The sequence below is a fragment of the Bacillus rossius genome, chromosome 6 (assembly GCF_032445375.1).
Source record: "Bacillus rossius redtenbacheri isolate Brsri chromosome 6, Brsri_v3, whole genome shotgun sequence".
NCBI lineage: Eukaryota > Metazoa > Arthropoda > Insecta > Phasmatodea > Bacillidae > Bacillus > Bacillus rossius.
The window spans coordinates 45,105,085-45,126,233 of NC_086334.1; the positions used below are offsets into that span (position 1 = coordinate 45,105,085).

Sequence of the window (21,149 nt, forward strand, 5' to 3'; positions counted from 1 at the left end):
TGAAATGTTTTTGAAATGATTCTTGTGATGAGGGAGGATAGCTAATGAAAACATATTCGAAAATATGTACATACAATGCTTTTGTTTCATCGCGGGAAGTATAATTACTAGTGCATACGTTGTGCATAACTGAAGTTTTTTTAATTGAACAACTCAGGTGTAAAAGTTTCAAGTGTTTTAAAATTTAGATGTGTCCATTATTGATGGTTTCATACGAAAATTAGAAATAACAATAAATACAAAAAAAAATGCTACATCAAAAATTTATTCCTGTTGATTTCCTAAACATTCATTTCTTTGTCGCCACAGTTCAAAAGAATGTCGGTTATTACTATTTATACCCGAGGTATAATATTGTATTTCTCTGTGCTGTCTCTCTGTGTCTTCCAGAGTTGTTCTGTATTGTCCTGCGGACAGGCAACAGGCCGCGGGGGAGCAGGGCGGACGCGGCTTGCCTGCGGGGCGTGCTCCACCGGCAGTCCCAGCTTGCGCAGGTCGCTGCCGAACTCCTTGCAGCCCTGGTAGTCGCCCTGGATGGCGTAGGCGGCGAACTGGCTCAGCTTGTTGGTGAGCCGCTCGGCCTTGGTGACCTGGCCCGGCCGCACGCCGGGCCGCTCCTTGTAGAACACGTACTGCAGCTTCACCGTGAAGATCTTGCCGTACATGTCGAATTGCTGGGCGCCTGGGTGCACACGCGCGGCACGGGATTACACCAGGGGCGTAGGAATTGGGGGGGACAGGGGGGACGTGTCCCCCTGAACTTTTTGGGTGGAGGGGTTTTCCCCCCCCCCAACTTTCTAGACCGTGATGTTTTTATTTTATAATATTATTCTGCCCAACTTTATTTGTAATTTCTTCACTCTCAAATTTTATCTTAAGGAAACAATAATAATTTTAACATCAATGTATCCAATGGTTAGATACAAAAACTGCTTAAAAAGCGCTATTTTGCACTTTTAAAATGAAAATTTTCCGGTGGAGGACCCCCGGACCCCTCGTCTTAGTAAGAGGGGAATGGGTTTACATGACATCAAAATCATTATTTGTCCCCCCCCCCAACTTTGTGAACACAGCTACGCCAATGCATTACACTTCACCCCACAGCTCTGCCACGATGTTGGATCTGCTAATGGCAAACTATGAAGAAATATTTCAAAAATAAGATAAGATAAACAATTTGAATGTGTTGACCAAACATTAATGATTGCAACGAGCGCTCTGGCTACATTTTTGTAAGCGGTACACCGCGGCGACGCAGACGAACAGATGAAGATTATAACGTTTAAAAAGTCTTTAAAAGAAAATTTACACATCAGACAGCTTTGTATTTCCGTTATTTAAATAAGTACGCGGTAAATTCTGAATAAATATTATATTTATACTTTAAAATACATAGTTTTATACGGAAGAGATACCTACACAAAGCGCTCGGCATCTAATAGCGGGACTAAAAACATCATGCAACGTTTACGTGAGAGGTTTTTTTTAAATCAAAATTTTGACGCCCTAAAATATGGGTGTGATGATTACGCGCGTGCGACGATCATGTGATAAAAGAGGGAAATTATTTTAAGTGAAAAAATATTATTTTATTCAAATTCAATATTATTGGAACAAATTATCTATATAAAAAAATTATCGTCATGATTTTATCAATATTTTGAACCTTAAATATCGATATTTCCGATACATTGATATATCGTTGCGATCCCTACTCTTGCTGACAAGAGTCTAGCGGCAGCACCGCTACTTCCTGCAACTGGCTGCAAATGCCGAGCCTTTCCGAAGTTGGCCGATCGGGAGCGCCTACTCCCTGGATGTTTTTTTATTTTTACGCGATCGTTTTTTCTCTCCAGTATAAAAAAAGCCACACAGACTGTTTATTGGATGGTTGGTTATATTAAGTAAGTATAGCTACATTAAAAAAATGTAAAATCATTTTATGGTTGCTTAGCAAATAACTTTTTAATATGTAGCTATCCAGCGCTAGGAAACCGTTTACATTATTTCACAGTATCTTTAATGTAGCTATCCTAACCAAATCAATCACTCACAATGTATTAAAGTATTAATAATGTAGCTAACCTAACCTAATTGACCATTAGTTATCATGTCCTTACCTGAAAATTACAAGTTGCGTAAAATTGCAAGGGAATATGGGGCGTCCCGAGAATATTTGTGGAAGACAAAGACTTTCTAGATTTTATACGGTATGAAAAATATACAAATCCACGAAGTACGTTTCTTCAATTAGGTATTTTCCTCTAAAAACAATTACAAATAAATACCGTTGCCTTGTTTATGGTATTTCCTTTTAACAACACCTCCATATTTATTTACAATGAACAAAAAAAAAAAAAAACACCGAAGATGCACGATCGGACGTTTGGCTCTCTCGTCAGTGAAAAGAAGGCTTCCCGTTTCGGGATCGCGCCGCCGGCCCCGGAACGAGCGTGAGCGGTGCGGTATTTGCAGCCAGTTGCAGGAAGTAGCGGTGCTGCCGCTAGACTCTTGTCACGTGCTGCACCACGTCGAAACACGGCCATACCTATGTCGGACACAGAGTAGCATGCCTGCAGAGGCAGCTCCTGGAAGGGGTCCTTGTCGTCCTTGGTGTTGTACAGCTGCAGCACCGGGTTGTCTCCCTGGCTCACCAGGCGCACAAACACCTTCTTCCAGAACCTGCGGGGAAGTGCACTTCCATCAATCCTCTTTATTTTTTTTTATTCAAATGAAATTTTGAAAAGAATTTATAACTACTATTCATGGATGTTGATTATTTTGCTAAGTGATTTTTCAACACAAAGTGAAAGTTATTTTCTTTCAAATTCCAAAGGAATCCAAGAATAAAAAAAAATTAAAAGCACAATATCTAAAATACAGTAAAATTAAAAAGAGAGAAACAAATACAGAACCGATAAAATGTCACATAATATTCAAGAAAATTAAGAATGTGACAATGCAATTTTTTTTTAAAGTAGCAAAGTTTTTTTTTTAATGGTTTTGATGATCCAACTGATTATATCTATAAATAAATACAGAGAAGTTTGAATCATTATTAATCAAAATCATAGATTATTTCTTGCATATAAAATTATGTATGTACAATTTCCAGTAAACTAATCCAAATTGCACAATCTTCTTAGCTTTATTAATGTTACACTCTTTACAATAAACATTTTAATGAATGAGTCCCACTTGCTGTACATATCATAAAATAAAATATTTCATTTGAAATGTTGAAACGAATATCAAATTATTCACGAAAATTGAATATTTTAAAAATACCCGCAGGACCCTGGGGCAAAGCACTGTCCCGTTGCTGCCATGGAATGAAAACACATACGCTGCGTTCACACGTGTACTCTCTTTACTACCCTGCAGGCCTCGGCAGTCTAGTGGCTGGGTCACTTGCATCCCTCCTTCCCCCCGGGATTCACACATAAATTAGCAGAACACCACTTAGAACAGCCATAACTTTGAATCCTCAAAAAAAAAACCCACTTAACTTAGAACTTTCATCACTCTCCAAGGTCAGTCGAGCTCTGGTCAAAATGCTAGGCAGCGTGTTCTCTAGTTAGGCATGTCTTGAACGCAGCCCGGCATCCAGGGGAATAAAAAAAAGATCAGCCCCAGTGTTAAAACGTGTAAAAGCGAACAATTTCTATTGTTAAAGTTGTGCCTCTATATCACCCTCCTGGTTCTATGCTTTAACAGATGTCAATCCATCAATGATCGTCCGTAAAAATAATTTAGAACACCCATAACTTAGAAACATGTAACTTCAATACACAACACCAAAACACACGTCTTAGAAACATTGTAACTTAGAAAAATCATAACTTAGAATAAGTTAACTTAGAAACACAATGCCAAACCATGCAACATAGAAACATAACTTAGAAAATAATTACTTATAAGTAGAATAACTTAGAAACACACAATGCAGAACCACATAACTTAGAAATGTATTTACTTAGAAACATGTAAAGTAGAAAAGGCATAACTTAGAAAGTTCTATCTTGTGTGTTTCTAAGTTATGGATCTTCTGTGTAACCCTCTCATTCATTCCACCTTATCTCATCAACACTCACTGAATCAAAATATTCAGAATTTATAGGTAATCAAATAAGATTTCTTGAGAAACGTTTTTTTCACATGAGTCCAATAAAAATTGGTGCTAAGTACAGAATTATGAAACAATTCTAATACACGGAACCGTAATAGAGTGGTGTAAAATGGAAGACTATAAAATACCCGGCAATCAATTATTTTTTAAGTCAGTTTAATTCTAGGTTTGAAATTTGTATTGTTGATCCAGAATTGACTGTCACACTAAAAACTCAGGGAATATTTGACTTTTAGAACTCCAACATTTAAACACAGTAATTTAAGAAATGATTTTTATTGAGTAAAGAAAAATGAACATTTTATATTTTTGTTTTAATTTGATTGGTTTTTTAAGTCAATTGTTGGATGATTTCATTAGAATGAGTCATAAAGAAATATATATTTAATGTTACTTAATATGTACATGAATCACAGATGTCAAGTTTGTATGAAAGGCATGCTTACATTAAACCGTGTGCAAACATGAAGCCTACTTGGAAACACAATTATTTCTGCCGCTTCTGTGCATGCGTCATGTTGGGTATTATTCTACCTAAAATAATCCTTCTAAAATGAATTCTCTGTAACCTTATGTAGCTTAGTTGCTATCATTTAATACAAATTCCGTCTTTTCTTATTTCTTTCTTATTTTAAATCCTGGAAGGGAGGGGTCCGGACCCATTGGCTACGTCCCTGAACTGATTATAAAGACTTCAGAAAAATAGAGTTCCTATTTTGAATAATTTGAAATATTAACTACAGTTTATTTATCAAATATAAAATGTATGTTTGCGCTTATGTTATGGAAAGCAGATCCAAATTCATATAAATCTTCTCGACGTCATACAAATTACATTTTTCATTTGATTTTTTTTTATGTAAATGAATCCCACTTGTATCTATTGGTAACGAACTTGTTGAATTAAATCTCAAAGTATTCAAGAATATTATATATATGTATGTATATATATATATATATATATATATATATATATATATATATTGCCGTCGTCCGGGGTCTCGGGCTCGAGTCCCGGTGCGGCTCCTAGCGGGAATGGATGTTGTCGATGTAGTGTTTCCGGGTGGGCGCCAGACTAGCTCTGTTCCTAGTCGATAGGTGGGTCGTGGGGTCGGTTGCCCTGCGTGGCCCACTAGGACCGTCGGCGTTGTTGCGTGGGTTATGAGGAATTCCCTACTTGGTGGTGATTGGGAGTCGGGTGGTTAATTGATTAGGCGCTGAAGTAATGTAACAAATGACGTGCGTCGTTTATTCATGCGACTGTGGTTTTGGTGTAATACCGTTGATTACACACCACGTCGTACAGAGGTTGACGTCACACAATACAGAAGTTACACAATTACACAAAGTTAGTCTGAAAAGTTACGTAATAAGGCGTAGCACAAGTTTACAAAAATGTTACGTGATGGTGCGTGGCACAAGTTTACTGAATGTTACGTTGTGGCGCGTCGCACAAGTTTACTAAAAAAAACGTTCCAGGTTCAAGGCGTCGCACAAGTTTACTAAAAAAAACGTTCCAGGTTCAAGGCGTCGCACAAGATTACTAAATGTTACGTGTTAGCGTGGCACTCGGCGGTTCTGAACCTGGTTACCCTAAAGAGGGGTGAGGGTGATTGGAGGCTGCCAATCCCATATATCAATGTCTCGAGGCGGTGTTCGCGTCCACTGTGGTGGAGCGCGGACCGCAGCTAAATTCGTCCAAGTTCCCTTACGGGGTGGTATCAGCGCCGGGGCGACTGGTTTTAGTTAAAGTTCTGTGGTTCGGGAGGCGGCCCGTGCCGTATACTGAAACTACCCCGCAGACCAAGTGTGGTGCAGGAGGTTTTAAAAGTTATGCGGACGGATTAAGTACTGGACCGAAAATTGGACCGGGTACGCACGGGGAGATTAGTAAAAAGAGGTTTCGAGGAAGTGACTATAATTACCAGAAGTGAGTTCAATGCAGACAATGGATGATGTCTCTCCGTGGGACGTGCGTCCGCCCCGGTCCACGAGTCGCGCTGTACTGGCGTCATGTCATGGCGTCCGGCCGAGGCTCGGTGGCCCTCGCGCCAGGGTTGACCTCATTACGTTATTTTCTAATGTGACACGTTAATAAGAGATTTTAAGGGCGCTAAATTCCTACATTAATTATTAAGGCTAAATTACCATCACTCGTCCCTTCTACAATTTAGAGTTAGTATGTTTACGAATTATGTCCTTTAAATTATACGTCACACCAGCGACTGTTCGTCTCTTGCCGGACTGCTCGTCTCTTGCCGGACTGCTCTGGTGGGGGGTAATAACGAAACACAAAGGGTTAATAATTATGTCACATGGGTTAATTTACTAATCTAGGCAGAAGGCCGCCAGGGGGACACTCACACGCGTATGGACGCATTTACACACGTGAGTGCCCGGGCACTCCTACGTCGCACTTTCGTTAATAAACTTTTAATTTATACGTAATATTGTTTATATACTGTGTGTGTTTTTGCAACGTGGTCGGCTGTAATGTCGGTCTGTTTATTGGGGGGCCGGGTTTTACCTTGGTTGGTGGTGGCTCGCCTGACTCGGGTGGGCCATGGCTAGGGGCGCGTTCCGTTAGCGGGGTTGAATACTGGCGGTTGCAGGTCGGGATTTAGGGTGGCCTTCGGTCGGACGACGTCAATATATATTAATATTCGCAGTCCCCTGATCATGCCCAAAGACCTCAGCATCGAGGAGATGCGGAGCTCCAACCGGGTCGTTACCACAACGCCGAACGTACAATAACGCCGAATACCATTACGCCGAATGCCAAACTGACCGCAACGCTGACAGCTAGAAAACTGCTGTGTACCACAACGCCGAAATACAGTAACGCCGAAAAATGTTGCTGCGGGAGCAAAATGAAAAACAACTGAATGAATTTGTGTGCTAACCTTACCTAACCTAACCTTGTGGCAGTCCTGCAATGACATTTTTCGGGGTTAATGTATTTCGGCGTTGTGGTTAATTCGGCGTCGTGGTACACAGCAGTTTTCTAACTGTCGGCGTTGTGGTCAATTTGGCATTTCGGCGTTATGGTTTTCGGCGTTATTGTACGTTCGGCGTTGTGGTGCGTCCCCGCGGTAACCTCGTGGCCGGCCTTGCAGCCCTCACCTCTGGCCGGTGATCTTCTTCTTGTTGGGCTGGCGCAGGTGCATCTCCCAGCCGTCGCCGGTGTACACCGTGCGCGGGAAGTCCTCGAGGGGCTGCGACACGTCGTCGTCGAACAGCGGCGTGGGCGGCGTCTCCTGCGAGTCCGTCCTCTGGAGGCCGCCCTCCGCCGGCTCGCCCCCTGCGACAAGGCCGCGGCTCGCCACTTCCCCCCGCACTTCTTCCTTCGAGCACGCCGACTGATGTTCCGCAAAAACTGCTTTCCAAGTCCGCTGTATAAGACCCGTTCCTCAATGACACGGAAACCGGAGACGGCTCTCACGGAACAGAGTTTCTACAATAGTAGGTACGTAGACGCAGAGCTCTTCCGTTTACGTTGCTCCGGGCGACCAATAGTAGCCGAGAACTTGGCTGCGGTGGTAGCCATGTTTGTTTATGTTCTAAATATAAGTTAAAAATTGCTTCAAGTACAATAATATAATATTGTTCTATTATTACCTTGGTCTTTATAATTTATTTTTATTAAATATGTAACTTAATGATCGTGCTATGATCTCGAAGCATAACAGTTTTTTTTTAAAATTAAATATTCAGTATCCTTGAAATGCAATGCGCAAAAAGACGGAGAATAGGTTGTGGACGGTGCAGAGAACTTGTTGAGCCCCGTTCCATTGAGCGGGCTCCACGTGGCAGCGTGCGGCTCAGGTTGAACCCCACCATGCTGCAGGGATAGTGACCCCCCGCCTACGCCTGACGCCAGCCCGACTTGCTGGCATCTAGTAAGGGAGTGATTGTGCAGAGGGCAACACAGCGGGGTTGGAGCTTATTTCAAAGTGTGTATATTTTTTTTTAAATTCATGTTTATTTTTAAAATTGTCATACATATTTATCTCTTTATTTCTATCTGTCGTTTTACCCCTTAAGATTTACTGACGATTGGAGGTTTGAATTGCCAAAGAAGTTTCACTTCTATCACATGTACTGAGTTACACGCTCTCTTTTTTTTTTTTTTTTTTTTTTTTAAGCAGCAACAAACGTAATTTAAGAAAATACATTGTATCATCTATATTTAGACTTGTGTAATGAAAGCATAACAGTTATTGGTATAGAATTTTAACAGTAAATAATTAATAATTGATAAATACTTAATTCAAATCCTGCTGAAACCATTGTAGGCGTACTGGGAATTTTTTGATGACAGCTCTGAAAAAAAAGATGTGACGTAAATATCTAAATTAAAATTTTATTTGTCTCCAAGGTTATCAATTATGTTTTTAAGTCTTTCAACAAAATTTTTAATATATATTTTACTGTGTTAATTTTTCTTAGATATTCTCGTTAAATCTTATGGTCCAGAGGATATGTCCGTTTAAAGACTGTAACTTGAATAGAGGAATATCACTTTTTAACTTATGTGAGAAAGAAAAAAAAGGATGGGGGATCCAAAATAACATCGCTTCAATCCCTTCTTTGAAGACGAGTGTAGCAGATGGTTTGTGATGAGAGCTTAGTGGCTAGGATTTCCATCTGTGATCAACTGCGTCTATCAGGATCTCGCTGGCGTGTACACCAAACATTGACGTCAACAGGGCTATATATTAATTGTTTTGAAATATTATATTTGCTTTATAGCCTGTAAAGCCCTATCCTCTTGACGAAGATAGTTAAAACAATCAGATCTTGTCATTTTTTTGTGTGCTAACCGTATACATAATGTCCGTACATGCCGAAAAATATAATTACCTACCTTCCCTGAAAACGTTTAAACCAAATATTACGTAATTAATCCCTATTATTTCAATAATAACATGCATTTACAACCCCTGTTATTTCGTCAAATCAGTTTGTTTTTGCATAACTATAATATTATAGAAGTATGTATACACAAAAACACATCGTTGGAAATGAAAACTTTATAGTTAGAGGTGTACGAATGTATCGTCGAGCTCCTAACTCCAGAGCCCGCATCCCCTCTTCGCCGTCAAGCAAACCACAACTGGCTGTGTCACACGACGTCATCGTCTCGATTTAACCTACCGGCTGTGTGGAAGCTTCACTCGAAACGACATCGAGTGAGTCCCTCGGTGCTTGCCAGAGACGTGCAACATCTGACCTCGGTAATAAACAAATGCACGCGTTCTCGTGTTGCAAATACACTAAGGTATAACACGAAACTCGGACATGAAATTAAACGTAGAATTTCTTTAAAACAATGCCGTGCGTGATAAATATATAAGCAAATTATGTTTTCTTGACGCGGATCACACGTAGTATCCGCACCCAGCGCTAGGATTTGCTGCCAGAGCAGCTACGATACGTCGATTATTGAATCATTCGAATTGCAGAGCGGAATTTTAAACTTTTAATGAAACTGCTCCGATGAAAGCTCAAAAGACCAAAAATACTAAACCCATGCTTTGTACTGGATTTTCGACAAGGAATTCTGCTAAAATGATGCCAATGTTGTTGAAATTCATTAAATAGTTAAAACTATAATGTTTCCTTTCGTCTTTGTGAGATTTGGTTCGTGCCGTCTGCCACAGATGGCAACACCAAGGTTAAAAGATTTCCCTTTTCATCCAACTTCGTTCCATTCACGAAGCTATCTGCGCCTACCAAATGCCGGATACCGAGAGCTAAGATGTCACACATGAAAAGCAGTGGCGGATCCAGGATTTTGGTTTGGGAGGGGCTTGACCCATCTGAGGCTAGGCTTTATCAAGGCAAACACTAAAACAATAGTGGACCCAGATGCTTTTGAAGGGGGCTTGAGCCCCTTAGCCCCCCCCCCCCCCTCTCTGGATCCGCTACTGATGAAAAGCAACAGTGAACGATGTGTTGTACCACAACACCACGCCCTGTGGTTCCAACCACACGTCGTGACGCGGTACCTGGCAGAGCGACGGCGTCTGCGCCCGGCAGCGACGCCGAGGCGGCCTCGCTGCTCTTGTCGAAAGGGTTGAACCGCGGCGTGGAGTCCGTGAACGCGCTGTTGTTCACCGGACTCTTGGGCGGAGGCGCCAGAGCGGGCACCGTCGCGTCTTCCTCTGTGGTCTTCGGTCTGAAAACGTTTTCCAAGTGACGCACAACGATTGGGCTTGACTTGGACGTGTTCTTTGTTCACTTTTCCTTTAGCGAATGCGAGCAGGTATCAGAAACAAGTGTAATTTAGGCATTTCCTTTATCATTTGAATCAATAGTGAGGCTAGGTATTAGTACACAAATTTAAATGCAAACCATGTAAAAAATAATCATGATCATCTACTGCGGAAGTGATTATTAAAAAAAAGAAGACAATAATGGCTCATCACTTTTTAACTGCCTTGAGATATGTTTCAGTATAATGAACATAGAACGGATAAAATGTTTGTATTTTGGTACGTACATGACATGGGATTTCAATACAGAATCACTAGATCATAAATATAATATTTTTAACTTAATAAAAACTGAAGAAACTCTCTTGTAAAAGTTTTGGTTTGGAATAGAATCGAATAGGGTGACACACTGTCTCTTACCTATATTTAACTCAGTGTGATTCAGGTGGTAATATAACCGGTATTTAATGGATCCATGCGATGCATGGATATATTACACCATATATATACAAATTATTTGAAAACGTTTTTGTTAATGCTTACTTTGAATATAAATAGATTTGTGCCACCAGTGGTGGATCCAGGATTTTGATTTGGGAGGGGCTTGACCCAGCTGAGGCTAGGCTTTATCAAGGCAAACACTAAAACAATAGTGGACCCAGATGCTTTTTGGGGGGGGCTTGAGCCCCTTAGCCCCCCCTCTGGATCCGCTACTGTGTGCCACCATTCACTACAGCTAAAGGAAATACTTCTACTATGTTCTATTAGTTATTGTACGCAGGACAATACTTTAGTTCGGACATTCTGCATATAACATGTTTACTACTGACATGGGCTTAATTATGTGAGTAATTTATTGGAGTATAAAAACTTACTTGATAAACACAGAAAAGTCGGGGCCTTCATCAGAATCTGCACTTGCAATCCTGTTCATTGGTGCAACAGCTGCATCTGCAGCAGTTGCAACAGCTGCAACAGCTGTTGGCTCATTCATAGTCAGGAAGGAGTCAAAGTCACCTTCACCAAAACCTTCAGTCTTGGATGCTGCTTGGACTCCTGTACTTCCCCAAACTGCAGTGGAGATTAGTAACAAAACATATACCCTTTACCTACGCAGTTCTTTCATTAAACTACACACTTTTAGTTGTAAATAAGTAATTAGGCATATTGTAATTTAGTAATTGTGTTAATAATCTGCTATCATACCTGTCTAGATGGGTATTTAAATCAACTGAAAATATTACTAGAAAAATATTGAAAAGTCTTGTGCTAATTTTTGCTTGGTTATCACTTCATATACCAATTAAGCTATAAGACGAATGTTTTCTGGACAATTATAAAAAAAATCCTCTGATATATAATTTAAAATGATATTTCGTTTCATATTATTATTTTTTAAAGTATAATCCAGGAATCTGCTACATCACAAGAAAAAATGCATTCATCTATACAATCTGTTATGATATTGTACAGCATGCCTGGAAGATTTATCAATAGTGCAAATGATGGATGGAATTTGTGAATAATTTTCTAACCTACATGCAAAGACTTTCTTAAAAATTAAACTGCAAATGAGAGCATTATGCTATTAGTGCTTACCATCAGTTGTTACAGTGCCTGCAGTGTTACCAAAGAGATCATTTTCTTCAGTATCTGCAGAGCCAGAAAATGGATCAAATGGATCCGAAGCTACTAGTACTTCGTCCTTCGCAGCATTCTCAAACTTGGCTGCAAATGCATCAAAGTCATCTTCTCCTGATGCTATATGAGATTCTGTTAGTGTGATGGGGAGAGAATCTGACACTTTGGGGGAGACAGTTTCAGAGAGTTCGGTTGCTGTGTGAGCTTCAGAGGAAAAGTTTGCAAAATCTGTTGTTGATGACGCCATCACGTTCATCTCCTGCAGAGGTTTATTTCCCAAGCCTTCCTCAAAGACATCTCCTAGTAAGTCCGTAGTGGTAGGTGGCGCAACACTTGATTCGGGCTTGGTCGTTTCTGGTGCAGATGTATTAAACAGTCCCAGGATGTCAGTATTTGACTTCTTAGGAGCAACTTCTGGTTGTGCTTCACTACTGAAGATATCCATCATGTCTGCATTCACAGCCGCGGATATTTGTGCAGTTGGTTGCGTGGGTGGACGGGCAGGTCTCGGTGGTACCTGAGGCTGTTGAGTGACTGGCATCCCACTAGATGGTGCCATATCTGCGTCTCCTAAAAGACTAAAGTCTTCACTGCTGGGAAACTCTGCCAGTTTGCTTTGTGACAGATCTGTAGGCTCTCCGACCAGAAAGTCAGAGAAAGACACATCTGGAGTGGGACTAGGAGAATGGAGATCCCGTATTGGAGTGGGACTAGGTGTTCTTGTAGCCTGCAGCCTGTCCAGAAGGTGCGACGATGTTGCTTCCATTGCACCTGTTACACTGAGAATTAAGTCTTTTGTCTCCTTGGAAGGTGGTGGTCGAGGAGGCGGAGGCCTTCTTGGGGCACCACCTTTTGGCGTGCTGGTTCTTGATGAAGCATCATCATAAACTACTACATTAGTAAATAGGTCTGCTGTTTCTTTGCAAAAGCCTTCAGGGTGGTCTGTTGTGGTGGTGGAAAAAGTGTCATCAAGTAAATCTACCCTATCCTCATGAAAGTTAGCAGTAGTCTGCGGTGTAGATGTTGGTCCAACATCAAAGAAAATATCAGCAGACGATACAACCTGTTGTTGTACTTGCATGTTATCGAATATATTCGACAATGCATCAGAACTGACAATGTTTTGAGATTCCGAGACCGCAGGTTCATGCACTGCACTGAAAAACTCAATGTTTGCATTAGATTCATTATTATCTGATGAAGATAAAGCAAACGGATTCGTCGATGTAGTAGAAAATGGCGAAGGTGACACACTTTCTGTTACATCTACACCACCCAATGAACTTAGGAATGGATTATCTGATGTTCCAGAAATATTGAAGTCACTTCCAGAAAGGAAGGGGTTGGAGTTCATACCACCACCACCACCCAGTTGAGATGGGTTTGAATACTCGGTAAGATCGTCAATTAAGAAGGGGTTTGCCCCCTTTGTTACAGTCTTTACATCCATGTTTGTATCTATAATGTGGTGTCTGTAGATATTTTAGTTACCTATTAGTTCTGATTCAAGTATTTTCAACTCGACTATACCCGGTGCTAGATTACTCACCAAGGAAGTATCAAATGGATCAAAATCGTGATTACTATTATTCACAGTACCAAAATCTTCATTCTTATCAAGAAGAGGTGTCAATGGCTTAACACCAGAAGCTCCTTCACTAGTTATATTCAGAAGGTCAGGCTTTTCTGAAGACTCAGGGAATTCCTGAATTTTAGGTTCACGTGGATTAAAGTCAGGGTCTGTGTAACTTCTCCGTAGAGAAGATTCTGCAGTTTCTTTTATTACAAGTTCACTTTCCAGCACTTTAAGTTCTGCTTTTCCCGGCAATAAATTGCTTGCTATTGATGTATCGAAAGGATCTAAATAATCTGACAGTTCAATTTCTTTCTTGTCCACTGCTGGAGTTAAGAGTTTGGTTGAAACTGATGTATCCTCGACTGCAAGAAGATCTGGCTTGATAGGTGGAGTTTCTGCGGATGGGATTGGTGGCACGTTAGGAGTGACGATGGTTGTTCTGATTGGAAGACTATTTGGAGGGGTTACTTTCCGGTCACCGATAAAATCAGAAAATCTCCGACCGAGTTGATTTGTTGAAGACTGTGGTTTTGGGGAACACGACTGGCCTTCCTCACTTCGAGGGTTAAAATCAGAATCCGAGAGGCTATGTGTTAACCCATTCACATCACCCACAAATTCGTTTTCTATTAGCTTAAGTTCCGCCTTTCCCGGTGCTATTTTCTCAACAAATGAAGTATCAAAAGGATCAACTTTTTCTTCCAATACTTCTTCAGCTACTTTATACAACTGTTCTACATTTACATCGGCATAGTAAGGAGTTAATGGTTTCCCAAAACTATCACCCTCTTCTTTCCCGCAAGACAAAAGATCGGGTCTTGAAGATGGTGTTGGAAGATCGAATGCAACGACTTTATGAGGAACTGATGTACTATGTATATTTAATAAATCCGGTTTCTCTGGCAGTACATCAGCTGAAGCTTGACTTTCAAGTGTTTCAGTACTTTGTTCGTCGTCTCGAGGGTTAAAATTCGGATCACTTAAGCTCCTCCTTAATGATTCTTGAACATCACCTAAAATCTCTTCCTCCAAAAATTTCAGTTCAGCCTTTCCTGGGGCAGCCTTGACATCTACAGTTGATGTATCAAAAGGATCAGTATACTCTTCATAAGTGATTAGTTCTTCTGTTGTAGATGATGGCTCTATTGGGTTATGTCCAAGCGTAGACAGGTCTGTTGTACTTCCGCCTAGCAGATCTCTGTGAATAGGCCTGAGAGATGTTAAGCCAGGATCATCAAAAGGATCTTCAGTTGCGCCTTGTTCTTCTCCAGCAGGATCAGTGACATGAATACTCACAGTGGATTGAACTAGACCGCATAGTTTGTCATCCCTTGGATTGAATTCGAAATCACTGTCACTTTCTGACAATATTCTTGCCTCGTTTATTTCTAAGTCTTTCGAGTCTAATATTTCTTTCTCTATAAGTTTAAGCTCTATTTCGCCTGGTAAAATATTTTCTGCAAACGATGTGTCAAAAGGGTCCTGTGCATACACACTAAGGTCTGAGTCTAATTCGTTATCTAAATTGTATACCTTGTCATCTAAAGATCCTTGAGCACTGTAAGTGATAGGTGGTCGGTGAGGTTTTGGTTTAATAGGTACAGACTTTTCTGTTTTTATTCCTTCGGAAACATCATTGAAAGCATCCCAACTGGCTGTTACACCACCTGATTTTTGCCTGTTATTGATGTCTACAGCTCCCGCTACAGTAGAAGTATCGAATGGATCTTCTGCTACACTTATGTCACTGCTGGGCTCAAAACTTTCACGTCTCGATTTGGCAGCAGATTCTGCAGCTAATACGGCGAATTCGTCCTCTAAATCATCTTCTGCTGTGACACTGGAGACCGCTAGAACGGGCGAAACACGGCTTACTTCAGCGTCTACTAGACTCGGCACGTCGACTCCTGAGGTCAAAGTTAGTTCGAACTCTTCTGCTAAACTTCTCGCGATCACCTCACCTGAAACTTTTGTCGTCGAAGGTGTCGAAGTTTTGACTAGATCCACGCAAGGTGAACTTGTAAAACTAGTGTTGGTACACAAGTGATCGAAGTTATCGTCGTCAATTAGACTCTTTACAGGTGGAGAAGTCGGCTGCGCAGTCTCACTCACATCTCCTGCGTTGCCCTCGTCGAAGCTTCCCAGAAGGTTGATGTCCTGAGGCCGCCGAGAAACGGCTCGTCGCTTCTTAACTGCCTCTAGGGGCGGACAAGTGACGGTCCTGCTTCCCTTGCCGGTGAGGACCTCTACCGCGCACCCCAAGCTTACAAGCTTCTTCTTCTTGGCCTTCTCCTGCTCCTCTTCCTTGATTACACTCTCCGCTATGGACGTGTCGAATGGATCGAAGGCATCCGCGGCGTCGTCGGCCGGACTGTCCGGTATGTAGGCGAGTTTGATCTCCCCGCTGGTGACGACGTCCACGTACGAGGTGTCGAAGATGTCTTCGTCGACCTCCTCCTCGTCGTCCTCGTCTAGCGGCTGCTCGTCCGCGGGCTCCGCCCGGGCCCCGGGGAGCTCCGCGTGCTGCGGCGACCCAGCGTCCTCGTGCTGCTCCTCAGGCTCGTCGTCGATGCCCCCGGAGGCGTCCTCGAACCCCACCCACCTCTTGGCCTTGCGGTCGTCCGCCGGCTCGGCGGCCGGGGCGGCGGGCGGCTTGGCTCCGGGCGAGGGCTTCTGCTGGAAGTAGCTGGTGGACTTGATGCGGTCGAGGTCGCCCTGGGTCTTCTTGAGGATGCTGTCGACGCCGGCGGTGAGCGCCTTGTAGCGGCGCCACTCCTCGGTGTCCGGCTCCGCCTCGCCGTCCGCTGCGGCGCCGTCGCCCTGCTGGCCCGAGCCCGACTCCTGGTGCTCGCGCCGATATCGCTCGAGTTCTTCGGCGTCGAAGAGCTCCTGCTCCTTCTTGTGCTTCTTGGCTTTCTTCTTCTTCTTCAGGCCTTTAGTTATCTTGTGCATATTCCCCTAGCATGTCTGCAACACACAGACACACCCCTGTCCATGCCTGCACCACACTGTCCGGGAACTAGAGGGGGGCAGTCAGGGCTTGTGCCCCTGGGGGCGCCGAACTGGCAGAGGAATTTTACTACAAATATTTACTTGAATATCGTAGTGTTAGAAAACACAAAAAAAAAAAATTGTTAGCAGATTAACTGAATAATTTGTATTGAAAGATACATACAAGTATAGCATAAAATATTTAAATACTGGTATTTTTCGCGTACTATGCAACTTGCGATAAATTAATAATAAATTATTTATTTACCATCTAAATTGAATAAAAACATTTGGAATAGTGGAATTAATATGTGGTGGCGATATGAGGTGATGTAGGAAAAATCTTTGGTTTGTTTGGTTTGGTAAAAAATGGGGAAGGGGGAGGGGCGAGATGATTTCTTGCGGCGGGTGGAATCTAGTCTAGTTACGTCCCTGGAAGTAAATATACAAATATACAACACTGGGACGTAGCCAGGACTGCATTTCACAGGGGAACATAATTGGCATAGCCTGACAAAGATTCATAATAGCACTTAATATAAAGTTAAAACTGAAAGTGATATTTAAAATATAATCTAAAACAAACAACATAAATTAATATACATTAATTAGGCTATTTGAGGTGGTTTGACTACGACGCAGACGCAGACTTTCTAAAAAGGAGAGAAAAAAAGGCGGCGGTGATGTATACGCCCCCGAGACAACGGTAAGGTAATTTTTGAGTTCGTTGTATTCCTGGCTGTCGAGCGCTGAACCAGCGCTGAAACAATGCCTGCGCCGATCCACAATCCAGAGGAATGAATGGAAACGGTGTTCCGTCACTTACGTGTACGATTTCCCACTGCAGAAACGTTTCGGCTCCCACGACCGCCACTTATTCATTTACTGCAGGACAATGCTCCCACGACGACCACGGACTGACAATTAATCCCAGCGGGAACAGTACAGTTTTGTGGCTGCGCTGCAGAAGCTAGTACCCATGCGGGGGGGGGGGGGGGGGGGTGTAAGTTTGCAAATTATGTAGAAACAGGCAAATGTATCGGTAGAAAATATGTAGCGGACTTCTTGTCAAATGAAACGGTTTGTGATGGATAATCGCCGCTGTATATTTACTTTCCGGACAAGCCTCGTACCACGAATGCACAAAGTCTTTCCAGATTTGGGGCCCACTCGCCTCCAAGTACGGCGATCGGGATTCGATGCCCGGCGTGCGGTATTATTTCTATACACAACAATAATGTTAATTATTTTAGATGATGTATGAAAAATAATTTATAGGTAATTTAAAGTACTTAGTGTTTTAATTAATAATTTTTAAAAAAATATGTAAAACTATGATTAAAATAAAATAAATCATTTTATATGCCAGAGAAAAAAATTAATCATTAAAGAAATCTTATATAAATTAAATCATCCAGCCATTGCCATATTGAAAATATTTTTTAGTTACCTTGTAGAGTAAGATTTGTCGTCGGATAGTTGTCCGCCGAGGTTTAAGTTGACGACGTGTTACAACCCTGGCGTATGTGGCCGAGGGTCAGTGGGTTTCCTCTTTGCCATGCCAAATACATCTCGTCACTGCTCCGTGACATAATTTATCCCCCCGTCACCCCCCTCTAACGACATATAGGTCAGCGAGAGATTAAACATCCATTTCTTTTCTCAGTAACTATATACTCTGTAAATTCTAGAAATTATTACGTAGCCGGCTAGGGAGCACCTGCGAACTTCTCGTTGCTATTTCGTAATAAACTAAACAGAAAAATAGTTGTATATTTTAATGTACTTTATCATTGCACCAAATGTATTTTTTAACACTCCGTCAACAATTAGAAGACAATAAAAAATTGGTTGTCTGTAAAGTCGGTTTACGGACGATAGTTTAACGTGACAAGGTCATAACAAAACATTGATGAAATGATTGCATACTTTTATGAATAAAATTGAATCATTTTTATTTTAATAATAAAAGAATAAATACTTGAAATTATACTAGTAATCAGATTTTTAAAATGCATGAATAATTAACCTTTATTGCAGAAATTCTTGTAATAAGCAATGAAAACCACATTTTTACACTTCACTTTATAAACAGTTGACGAAACAGTTCACGTGTAGATGAATTGTAATTAATTTTTAAAACTGGCGTTTAGTTATAAAGTTTAAATATAATTATGAACAAGTTTTCATATAAATAAATTATAATCAAATATCTAACATAACCTATTATTACTGCACTTGCCGACAGATGCTACTTCTTTAATAATAAAAAAATAAATACTTGAAATTATACTAGTAATCAGATTTTTAAAATGCAAGAATAATTAACCTTTATTGCCGAAATTGTTGTTGTAATAAGCAATGAAAATCACATTAACTTTTCACTTCACTTTATAAACAGTCCACGAAACAGTTCACGTCTAGATGACTTGTAATTAATTTTAAAAACTGGTGTTTAGCTATAAAGTTTAAATATAATTATGAACAAGTTTTCATATAAATAACTGTAATCAAGTATCTATCATAAATTATATGAATCACCATAATTCTTTAGTCAGTTGTAACATAACCTATTATTATTGCACTCGCCGTGCCTGGTTACCGCGATAGCGGATAGATATCGCGTTTCATTCGGTTCGCGTCCGTCACCGTAGATAGCAGCACAGTAGGGGAATAATATTATTTAGTTTTTATAACACGATTTTATAACAAATACGCATCCCAAATACACCAAACTTATTTATAACGTGTTACAATATTTTTGAAAACATTGTACAAAAGATCTCGGGTGTAATTTGAATTATTATGTGTAACTGTAAAACACCATTGTTCGTTAAAAACGTATTTGAATATTCAACATTACTTTTAAATAACCGTACCGATTGTGCTGAAAATCGGTGGACGATCGTTAAATTACATAATATTAATAATTCAAACGACGAAAATTAGATTGAAAAGTCATATCGATTGTTGTTCCAATCGAGTGGAAGAGAGATGCCACGCATGCGTACAATGAGCATAACAGGACACATCCGTAGTGGGACAATGTGCGTTACAGGACACTTTTTCGTGCGTGCAGCCGGCGTTCATCGATTTATTAGACGTTGTCACGTCAAAAAAGTTGCAAAAAAAAGTGTTACTCGGTCAAGAGTAACTGTGGCACAGCGTACGGTACGACAGCGGACAATCAATAAATTACACTCATGTTCTTTTTTTTTTAATTTCGTGCAAAACTTTTACTTCCACCGCATTGGTGGAACTTCGCGTGAATTTCGCAGGCCCGTCGTGGAGTAGCCAATAGGGTCCCCCAGAGCGCGTCTCGCTAGTGCGACGGGAGTCGCGGGTTCGAGCCCAGCACCATAAGCATCGCTCGGTACAAGAGGTTCGGAGCCCATTACAATCACAGAGGCTCCGTCGCCTCACAACTCTGCGGATGACTTTGTGACGGAAAATCCTACAACGAGCGACCAAAAAAAAAAAAAAAAATGGTTGTCTGTAAAGACGGTTTACGGACGATAGTTTAACGTGACAACGTCATAACAAAACATTGATGAAATGATTGCATACTTTTATGAATAAAATTGGATCATTTTATTGAATTATCACTATTTTGTATGGATACAAAGAAGGAGTGAAATGAAATCTACAATTTAATTGATAAATTTAACTTTTATTTGCACTCATTAATTCAAATATGTTAATTACTTTAACGAGAAGATTATTTTAACTATAACTTTTATACATGTTTGCTATTTAACTTCTTCCAATCTGTGTTATTCTGTTAAGGATAGGACGATGTTAGGAAAAGTAGGAAACGAATGGGAGTGTTTCAAGTTTAATGTGCCTCGAAAAAAGTCAAATAGATGGTTGTTCCAATCGAGTGGATGAGACATAGATGCGGCGCAAGCGTACAATGAGCGTAACGGGACACAGTGTAACGGGACACTTTCTCGTGCGTGCAGCCGGCGTTCATCGATTTATTAGACGTTGTCACGTCAAAAAAAAAATCATGGCTGCCAAAATTTACTTTTGAAAAGTTAACGACTTTCAGTTGGTTATGTTGCCTCTAAACACCGCACAGTTGCCGGGTTTCCAAAGAAAGTAAGAGCGTTAGTTACGGCCCCTGCTGTCGACTTGGACGCGCGCACGTCGCGGCTCGGGGAAATTAGCGCGGCCTCGCGAACGCAATTACCACGTCGCGGGCGCGAGGCGGCGCAGCATCCGACGCAAGAGTTTCCGCGCCACCGACGGCGGCCGCCGGTAACGAGGTTTGCTTTGTCTGAGGCTGTTGCCTGGGGTAGGGGGCGGGAGGTGGTGCATGTGCTGGGATGGGTAGCCTCAGCCCCTGTGCATAGCTAACACTCTAACGCCCCTCCCGGTTGCGTATGCGGCGTATCCGCATCCATGCCCATGGGGGGCCCCAGCCTTAAAAATCCTGTTAGGCATGAAGGCTGGGTTATCAAATAGGAGGAGAGATCCTCAAAACTTGTTGCCTGGCGCGGTGAGTTCGAACCCCTGCTGCCGCGGAACTGCGCTTCTTTGGCTTTCCTCACGAACATACACCATGTGCCACCACTCAATGTGGTTAGGTGTA

The 21,149-nt window shown here is 41.5% G+C and overlaps 2 protein-coding genes across 3 annotated transcripts in view; both read right to left on the reverse strand.

The window, feature by feature from the left end:
* LOC134533117 (protein stoned-B) overlaps positions 1-13,438 on the reverse strand; it is a 41,428-nt gene extending 27,990 nt beyond the window's left edge. Inside the window, exons 1-6 of the mRNA XM_063370384.1 lie at positions 11,947-13,438; positions 11,223-11,418; positions 10,141-10,310; positions 7,253-7,430; positions 2,549-2,682; positions 456-682 (exon numbers count right to left, since the gene is read on the reverse strand). Coding sequence (XP_063226454.1) covers positions 456-682; positions 2,549-2,682; positions 7,253-7,430; positions 10,141-10,310; positions 11,223-11,418; positions 11,947-13,438 — 2,397 coding nt within the window. The remainder of the gene's footprint in view (positions 1-455; positions 683-2,548; positions 2,683-7,252; positions 7,431-10,140; positions 10,311-11,222; positions 11,419-11,946) is intronic.
* Positions 13,439-13,471: 33 nt separating this feature from the next.
* Positions 13,472-21,149, reverse strand: part of LOC134533118 (protein stoned-A) — a 32,830-nt gene continuing 25,152 nt past the window's right edge. For both annotated transcript variants that reach the window (XM_063370386.1, XM_063370385.1), the window contains exon 2: positions 13,472-16,531. In XM_063370386.1, coding sequence (XP_063226456.1) covers positions 13,472-16,516 — 3,045 coding nt within the window. In that variant the 5' untranslated portion in view covers positions 16,517-16,531. The remainder of the gene's footprint in view (positions 16,532-21,149) is intronic.